This window comes from Palaemon carinicauda, chromosome 27, assembly GCF_036898095.1.
Source record: "Palaemon carinicauda isolate YSFRI2023 chromosome 27, ASM3689809v2, whole genome shotgun sequence".
Taxonomy (NCBI): domain Eukaryota; kingdom Metazoa; phylum Arthropoda; class Malacostraca; order Decapoda; family Palaemonidae; genus Palaemon; species Palaemon carinicauda.
The window spans coordinates 37,088,610-37,098,609 of record NC_090751.1 but is presented as its reverse complement, the minus strand read 5'-3'; the positions used below and the strand labels follow the sequence as shown (position 1 = coordinate 37,098,609).

General features: G+C 32.2%; 1 protein-coding gene across 2 annotated transcripts in view; it reads left to right on the top strand.

Moving 5' to 3' along the window:
* The window catches only part of LOC137621157 (uncharacterized), a 344,505-nt gene that overhangs the window by 275,779 nt on the left and 58,726 nt on the right, over window positions 1-10,000 (top strand). For both annotated transcript variants that reach the window (XM_068351581.1, XM_068351582.1), the window contains exons 4-5: window positions 6,552-6,694; window positions 8,876-8,959. In XM_068351581.1, coding sequence (XP_068207682.1) covers window positions 6,552-6,694; window positions 8,876-8,959 — 227 coding nt within the window. The remainder of the gene's footprint in view (window positions 1-6,551; window positions 6,695-8,875; window positions 8,960-10,000) is intronic.

Here is a 10,000-nt window from a genome sequence, read left to right as displayed (position 1 = left end):
CCATTGCAGGACAAAGGCCTCAGACATGTCCTTATTCATGTCTGATGTTTGGCCAGTTTTCATTACCTCGCTGGCCACTGTGGATTGGTGATTGTGGGAGATTTTAGCCTGATTGTTCTTGACAAACCAACCTAGTACGGGTGGCACTGAATAGTATAAAGCGACTAGTACACCTTGGTTGATCTTGTCGATACATAAACCCTTTCACCAAGTTCAGTATCCCCACTCAGAAAGATATATATATATATATATATATATATATATATATATATATATATATATATATATATATATATATATATATATATGTATGTATGTATGTATATATATATATATTTATATATATATATATATATATATATATATATATATATATATATATATATATTATATATATATATATATATATATATATATATATATATATATTATATATATATATATATATATATATATATATAGCTTGATCATCAATAATACTGTAGTTCCAAAGTTATAGGGAGCCTCTCTTATTGCAAACTTTTGCTGTTATTACTCTATTATCGGGCTGAATACAAAGACCAAAAATAACATTTTGATATGGAAATATGATAATAATTGTATTTTATCTCAATTATACACCAGGTATAACTTAAAATTAAAAGCATTAGAAATTATAAAACAAATAGAAATTTTAACTACAATCTTTCCACATTTTAGTCCCAGTTTTAAAGCCTTTAAATTTCAATGATTTGGCATTTCAATAACTTTTAAGTTTTCGAATTATGTTCTTGAGGTTTTAATCATTATGCTGTAATAGCCAGCTTTGATATAGTCTCGCTTTTTACGAATATCCCATTGAAGGAAACCACGCATAGTCTACTATTCTTAAAAATATGTGCGAAAGTCATTTAACAAATTTTGAAGCCAGTGGAACTAATTTGTCAAAATCCTTAGCATCAGCTATGCCTGATGGCATTCTTACGTTTAATGGTACAGTTGGCTTTATTAATTCCAGTGCAATTCACGGGAAGCTAAGGAGATGTCTGACAGCTGTGCACATTGTAGCTGGTAATACTGTGTTAAGCATATGAGGAACTGTTTGCAACATTTCCTTGTAAAACAACATATCTGAACTTGTAAGTGTCTTAAGTAAAATTTACGAAGTGCTATGAAACAAATCACAATATTTTTTTATAGAGTACTTCGTAAAATGGATAAAAAATGTTTTTGATCATGTGTTTACAAACCTATGTGCTTTGTTTTATAGGCAGCTTTGCGAGAAGTTTCTCTTTTGCTAAACAGCGTTCCCTGTCACAATGTAGAGCTATCAGATGCCTCCTTTGCATCCTGTGAAGTGAACCAGAAATAATGTAGACAAATGTACTTTATACACGTAAATAGAGGTAGTTGCAATAGGTAATTGTCGCAGACCTGTTTATTTAAACTGTTTTGTGAAGAAAGTTTGGCTATCTGAATGCCCTCTTTTATCAATGATATGTTAAATATACTTTCCTAATTTTTAAGGATCTATTGCACGTCGAAGTATTTTTCTTCACGTCCCGGAACAGTACATTTACCTGTACTTGTGAAATGCAGCTAGGTGATGAACCAACATTTATAAATGTCGAAATATGTCGTGATAGGGAATTGTTTATCGGAATATTTTCCATTAAATTATATTAATTAAAATCAATTAAAACAGATAAGTAGAGCGTACAATGTTTATTAAAACTCAAACTTATACACCTTCATACGGTTTACCTCGAATTAATTTTCGGAGAATTCATATCCTAGTTTTGTTTTTCGTAAAGATTCAAGGATTTTTCTAAATAAGAAGTTTTGCCCTAAACTGGTATGCAGCACAACTAAAAAATGAAAAAAAAAAATAAAAAAATAAAACGAGAAATGTGTAAAATTGCTTTACCTTGGTTATAATACTTTCTCGGCTTGAAAAAAAACATTGCAAGAAATGTTGAAACTTTTTCCCTAAAATTAATTGTTGATTTGTTTTTACCAACCCTTTTACTGTGGGTTAACTATTCAGAGAGAGAGAGAGAGAGAGAGAGAGAGAGAGAGAGAGAGAGAGAGAGAGAGAGAGAGAGAGAGAGAGAGAGGGGGGAATCTTTTCCAGGTGCAATGACCTCAATTTAGGTGTCTTTTATATGCTTATTTGATTGCAATGTAATGTGTTGGAGCTACCTGAGACTTGGAATTTCAGAACACAAGGGTCTCATTGTTTGAATGCAAGCCAAGAATACCATCAAACGAAAAGTAAAAGAAAAATAAGCAATTGCTTTATTAGATTAACTCTAAGACTATAACAAGAAAAAAATTCCTTTTATGTTAATATTATGGTTAAGCAACACTTTACATTACTTTGTCTAATACTTAGATTTCCAAACTAGTCCTGCTATGGATAGTTAGCTAACAGACCTCAATCTTCTCTCACCCATCTTTCATATCATCTAAAAAAATATCACCTTACCAAACCACCTTTTATGTACTATGAGAGACCATCCTTTTAATGAATGGTATTTCTTATGTTTTTTTTTTCCTTTTTCTTTTCTTTATTTGTTCTTTTGACTCGACCTTCAGAATCTTTGTTTATTAAAAGATGAGACCGGAGATAAATAGCCATCGTCTCCACTCTTGAATGTTATTAACTTCGAGAATGGTAAAATAGCTTAAGCCTTTCTTCTCAGTTTTAGAAAAAATATTCAATTGAGTCATATATTTGTTTTCTTCTGTGTATGCTTTATTATTTTATTTTTATTTCCCTGTAATATTATTGATTGCAGTTTTATTGTGCTGCCAATCTTTGGTATTGATTCAATATTTTATTCGTAATTGTCAATTTCCCATTCTTATAAAGGCTTGACGATGACAATAGTGTTATGGAAACTGTCAATGATAAAATGAATATGTCTTTCACTTATGCATTGGTCTTATAGACGTATATGTACACACACATATATGTATATATATATATATATATATATATATATATATATATATATATATATATATATATATATATATATATATATATATACTGTATATACCTATATATGAATTTATATGTATGTATATATACATATATATGTATATATATACATATATATACATATATATATATATACATATATATATATATATATATATATATATATATATATATATATATATATATATATATATATACATGCATGCTTACATGTCTGTATATATGTGTGTATGTAATTGTTTCCGAGGTACAGAGAATTCAATATTAAACACTGCGTGTCACTCAATATCTGAATGCATAGAATTCAAGTTTGTAATTGACAAAACAATCATTTATATAACTTGATATACCAATCGGCTTTCATGGCGGAAATGTGTCGATCACTTACTCCAGGGCCTCTGTGAAAACTAAAACGTACACAAGGAGACTGATTATCACCTCCAGCATACCAGTAACATTTAGATAACATAGGAGTTAGGAATGCTAAACGGTAATGAGCTTGGATATAGTTACAGCAAACACATTTAACTAATTGAGTAATATTACCAATTCTCCAAACAAGTTCAAAAGAACTTGCTAATATTCGAAACTAACAGACAACTTAGGAGCTAAGAAATCAGCTATCTTTACCCTTTTTTTTATGAAAAATGCCGTATAAGTCTGCATTTTTATCAGAATAAAGGTAAAGTTAAAAAATAATAATTTCACGGGACCGAAAAGCTAATATAGTTGGTTTAAGTTAAGGAAAATAGGAATATGGAAAATTGAATTTCTCATTGCTCTGCTTTCTGCCAAACTCATCAACCAAAAGGGCTGCCTTTTCCTTTGAACAGTGAGTGACAGGGCCATCTAATTTAAACAAAGGAGAATTTGTCAAATCCACGCCAAAGAATGCAGATTTAAGGGTACCCACCCTTAAAGTTCCTGGGTTTTACCAGAAATTTTGAACAAGGTAGAGGTCTTACAATGAAATGATCTAGAAATCTTATCCAGAAAAGGCAAGCGAGCGTGCCCGATTGGTGTGAATAGCTGATTTTATATGAGTTTATTATGCTATCCCTTTCTGAGTGGGGATACCTGAACGTGGTGAAAGGGTTTGTGTATCACCATGATCAGCAAAGTTGTACTAGTCAGGGCGACACATATAAGGTTGGGGTGCTGTCAGCGATCAGACAAAATTCGCCCACCATCACCAATCTGCAGTGGCCAGCGTGGTGATGGAAAGTGGCCAAATCCCGTACATGAAAAAGGACATGTCTGAGTCCTTTGACCTGCCTCAGACCTGCAGTGGACTGGAGACAGCTACATTTGTTTTTGTTGGCAATGTGTTTAAGTCAATTATGGGTCTGCCAATGAAGATGTGTCTAATAGAATTTTTTAAACAATGCAAATGCGCTTTCGACAATAGTTGATGTCATGTTTTCTCTGGGGATAACTGTTTTGGAGAAATTATTAGATTTATAAAAACAAGATGAAGAAAATGTTGTCAGCTAAAACCAGGACTGCTAAAACTTTGGATTATTGTTATCTTTAGAAATGACGTGAATGGCAGCTTTTGATGTGGTCAGTGACGTCTCCAGCTCTTCAAATTTTACGAAACTTTGAACACCTACGGGAAGTAAATTAAATTGTTAACTGGAATACTTTTATCGAACGTTGGGTAAAAAGTGGATCAACCTATTTAAAAGAAATACTGCCTTTGACGAATAAACGCATAAGAATCAATGATAATATCTATCAACAATAATAAAATATTTCTATGAGTTTTATTTATATGGAAAATCCGTAAATATAATGTTTAATCTACAGACTCATTAGTTTGTTTACCTTAAATTGGGGGTAGATTTCCACAAATCGATTAAAGTATTGATAGTTCTCTTGCATCTATTAATAACAATATCGATAATGGCGTTGGTGTAACTGATATTCTAACCAGTGTACAACACCGTTTATATGCCCATCAAATACGTCTTTTTTTCTTTTGTCTTTTCCAGGTCATTAAACCTTAAATATACGAAAATTTTATGCTAGTAACCTCTATCTGATTCTAAAATTGCTTTTCATATGTAATGACAAACTATAGTTTATTTTCATTTAAATTTATTGCAAGCAAAATGGATGAAAAAAAATGTGCATCTATTGCATACAGAAGGATGAAGCTTAGTCGTCAGATACATAAAAAATGGAAATTTTCTTATCTGTTATGTGCAAAAGTTATGAACCATTTCCATATATGATAACATGTTTGAATTTTAATAGGAACTTCAAAGGTATCAAAGTAAATGAGTAAAAATCAATTCTAGGAAGAAAAAGTAGATTCTCTTTTTATGGATATAATTATGATGTCTGTAAATAACTGGAAGTTTAGCTATTTGTCAAATTATAAAAGAATTTTTTTTACAAAATTTTTGTTATAGTCTATATTAATCCAAAAGCATCAATGTGCGTGTGCGTTTGTGTGTGTGTGTGTGTGTGTGCGTGCAAAAGTTAAGGAAGAGATTTTGAGTGACTATATAACGCAAACTTGGAAAGTCTTGAGCTGATTTTCCTTTATGAAACGGAAGTGTGGATGTTAAATACATATTAATTAATATTGAGGCTGTTGAGATAAACCGTTTATGTAGTGTATGTGACAAAAGAACATCTGAGAAGAAGAGGAATGTGGAGTTATGAAAATGTGATGAAGATGTTATCGTAGGTAAACGGGTGAATCAAACTTTCGGTATAGTTCGGTCTAATAAAAAGAATGGAAGCCTATTGAAAAGTATATAATTCATCATTGTGAGAGGAAGGGAATTAGAAACGCCAAAGCATTGCTGTGAGAAGTAAACTGCAAGCAAGATTTGAGAGGAAAAGCTTTATTACCCAGTCACGAAAAAGGAAACAAGTGCAAGATAAAAGCATAAAATGTGTGTAGTTTGTTTTGGGGTTGGACACAATGCTGGTTGTTTGTCTCTGTTGAAGTATGAAGCAGCTGCTATTGTGGAAGTTTTCTGCACAAAGGGTTCCTCCTCAATTCAGCAGTCATGTGTAAATATAGCAATGATAATTGTGTATTTTTTCTTGAGCCACCCAAGTTAGGAATATATATATATATATATATATATATATATATATATATATATATATATATATATATATATATATATATATATACAGTATATATATGATATAAGCCATGCTTCACGCATTTTTATATATACATATTTGCATTTATGCGCACATATATATTAACATACATATAGATATATTTATACATACTTATATAACGTAAAATACATATTATGTCTCAATGTAAACACTTAAATACTGTATGTAGAGAAGAGGCAAATATCACAGTTTGTTAAGCGAAAATCACATGCAAATCTTAAGCTTCATCATTCCTAATATGTTTGGTAGTTTATATCTCTTTCATTCAGTCTAACTTGTTATGCTATAAGAACGTGTACCTCCTCTGATATTTATATGCCATAAACCTGTCTTTAAGGTACTTTTAGAATCATCCCTTGCCTATATCTCGATCACTTTTCTGTTCTATTTTTAACCCTGACATTGTTGTTCGCAGAGGAGCCCTTACGGCCACCCACGCTGGTAGGAGAACGGGAGATCTACGAACCTTCTGAGATGATCAAAGTTGGTTGTCAGACGCAGAGACCTCACCAGCAAGCCCTTGATGCCAAGTTGCAATGGTATCTTGACGGTAATCAGGTAAGGAATATTTAGATTGTTATTCCTTGGATTTTCCTCTGGTCAAGAAGTTTCGGCTTCCTTTCTTCTTCGAGGAAGTCTTTCACTTCCTCAGCCATCCGAAGTGTCGATCAAAATGGCTCCTTTAGGTAAAGGTGAATGAAACTAGGCCTATTTACATTTTAGCACTGTTATGGTTGGGGTTAATATTTTGCTGGATTTTTTTTTTTAGAAAAGGATAGTCTTGATGATCCTTGTCACTTTTGTTTATTGTAATGCTATGGAAACAAACAGCATAAAGGAGATAGCTGCTAAGCTTTAAGAAAGTAAAATTGAAACATTGATGTAAGGGAGTTTGAATTAACCCCTTTGGCATACTGGTTTAAGATTCTATGCAATAGGCTAATCTGTAACTGATCAGGTAAGAAAGAAAAATAAGATTTAAAGAGATGGGATTGCTAGACAAGTAATATTGTCTTCTTAGGTCACTCAAGATAAAACAGCTATGTGTAATCGTTACAGTTGGAACATGAGAAAAAACTAGACTTAATTAAATGAGAATAGATATATAGAACTAGTAAGTTTGAAAATGTGAAAACATCGAGAGAAAAATAACGAGATATAAGTACACATAACTTATCTCGTGAATGAGAGGAAGGACTACTTAAAAGTTTTTAATAAGGTTGATCCTGAGATTTATTAGATATGTAAAACAAAGTTCCATAATTTGCTCGCTGAAATGATATAGGGTTCATCAGACCAGTTGCTAAACTTCACGCTGCCCCAGAGCAGCGACGGCTGGGTGAAGCCAAATAACTCCTAAGAGAGCATTGCATTGCCTAAAGTAATGCATGTAGAAAAGCGAGGAGGGATAGCTTGACCTTGTGAGTAAAAAACAAGATCAAGGAATTCTACTGTACAAAAAAAAAATAAAATATCAATTTATGGAAGTAATATCCCATGAAAGGTAGATAGGTGCCATATTTAAGCTACTGCGAATATTTCCTTTTCATTAGCAAACTGAAAGAAAGGTATAGGCCTATATATGGCCGAGAACTTACTTGATGATTATTAATTTCGTTCAACCTTATAGTCTTAAACTTTTCCCATGCTGATGTTCCTTATGCCTTATGATTTTAATCATAGACAGTTTTATTATCCTTAAAGTGAAACGTTTGTCAAAACATTGATCTGGTCAAGTTGTATTTAAACCTTTAAAAATGGATTAGAATAATTGAGATCTTATACCACACCCAGTGATTACAGTATAAATTAAGCTAATGTAACTAGCAAAGTTAAGACATCTATTAGCATATAGTTTAACTATATACGGTTAAAACTTAAAGGATATTAGAGCTGTTCTGATATAATCATACCCTAGTTCATCGATTCCCATTTAAAAGTATTGTAGTCTGGTAAAAGATGCGTTTATAGTAGCGTCCCATATCATCCCATAATTAAGTGACCATAGATTAGATACATGGGAAACATGGTACGTCTGCTAATCCTGGACAAGTTTCGACCCTATATGATTAGTCTAGTAAAGTTAATGGATGTTGGTTAGTGTCTCTGTTTGGCTGCTGATCTTTTTGCCCCGACAATTAAGGAATTTTAGCACGTATGGGTGTGTTCACTGGATGTTGTCTTGTATAACAAATAAATACTTCATCAGTTTTTTTTTTTTTATAGCTTTCCTTTTGGAAGGAAATAACTACTGAGAAGACTCTCCAAGGAATATGATTTAATAAAGATAACCGTAAATCCCCCCCCCCCCCCAGCAGTGTAAACATTTACAGTAGTGAAAAAGTTTCAGTTCACATTCTTCTTTTTTATTTTTAGCCAAAAGCTTATTGCTAGTAGTTTCGCCAGTATTATCCCCATGAAAATTTTAGCTTATTCTAAACAAGAGAAAATACTATCTTTTCAATAAGTCTTGGAATAATGTCTTTAATTTCCCTTGAATATTTCCAATTTTCTGTCCCAAAGTTCAAATTTTTTTATTTAATGGATTAGTAAAAATCTGATAGACATCAACTTGATTTTTAGTTAAACAAACTTCAAAATGACAGCAAGTTTAAAGCTTAGTATAGTTTGTACCTACATTTAATTAAACAAATCTTAAAATGCATTTAACACTTCTCCTACATGTAATGAATATTAATCGTTTAACCAGTTCTAATTTTAACGATGTCCTAATTACAGGTGGACAGTGAATGGATGACGCCCTATGGAGGAGGACCCAGCCAGACCCGGTACGGGGTATCTTTGCATGTCCCAGGGGAACGCGTAAGTCCAGGTTTCCTCTTCCTGTATTATTATTATTATTATTATTATTAGTAGTAGTAGTAGTAGTAGTAGTAGTAGTAGTAGTAGTAGTAGTAGTACTTGCTAAGCTACAACCTTAGTTGGGAAACCAGGATGCTATAAGCCTAGGGGCTCCAACAGGAAAAATATCTTAGTGAGGAAATGAAACAAGGAAAAATTAAATGTTTTAAGAACAGAAACATCAAAATAAATATTTCCTATATAGACTATAAAAATTTTAACAAAACAAGAGGAAGAGAAATAAGATACAATAGTGTGCCTGGGTGTACCATCAAGCAAGAGAACTCTAACCCAAGACAGTGGAAGAGCATGGTACAGAGGCTATGGCACTACCCAAGACTAGAGAATAGTGGTTTTATTTTTGAGTGACCTCCTAGAAGAGCTGCTTGCCATAGCTATAGAGTCTCTTCTACCCTTACTAAGAGGAAAGTAACGGCTGAAAAATTACAGTGTAGTAGTTAACCCCTTGGGTGAAGAAGAATTGTTTGGTAATCTCTGTGTTGGCAGGTGTATGAGGACTGAGGAAAAACTGTAAAGTATAGGCCAGACTATTCGGTGTATGTGTAGGCAAAGGAAAAATTAACCGTAACCAGAGAAAAGGGTACTGTGTAGGTTTTGTAGATTAGATTTTGGCTCAGCCTTCAAAGTAATTATTTGATTTCCTTTGGATTTTTTGTCTTTAGCACACGGAAATGTTTCGTTCTGGTAGACTTAGATGTCAGGATGCCAGATAACTGATAATCAATCGATCAATCAATCGTTCAAGTAATGCGTTTTATTATTCTTAGTATTAGTCATCGTCGTTATACTCATTTCTTCTTCTTCTTTTTCTTCTTCTTCTTCTTCTTCTTCTTCTTCTTATTATTATTATTATTATTATTATTATTATTATTATTATTATTATTATTATTATTATTATTATTATTGTCATCTAAAATTCCATAAAAAATAGTCCACAACTCCTTTGAATTGTTTGTCAAACAACAACAAAATCGAATAGTC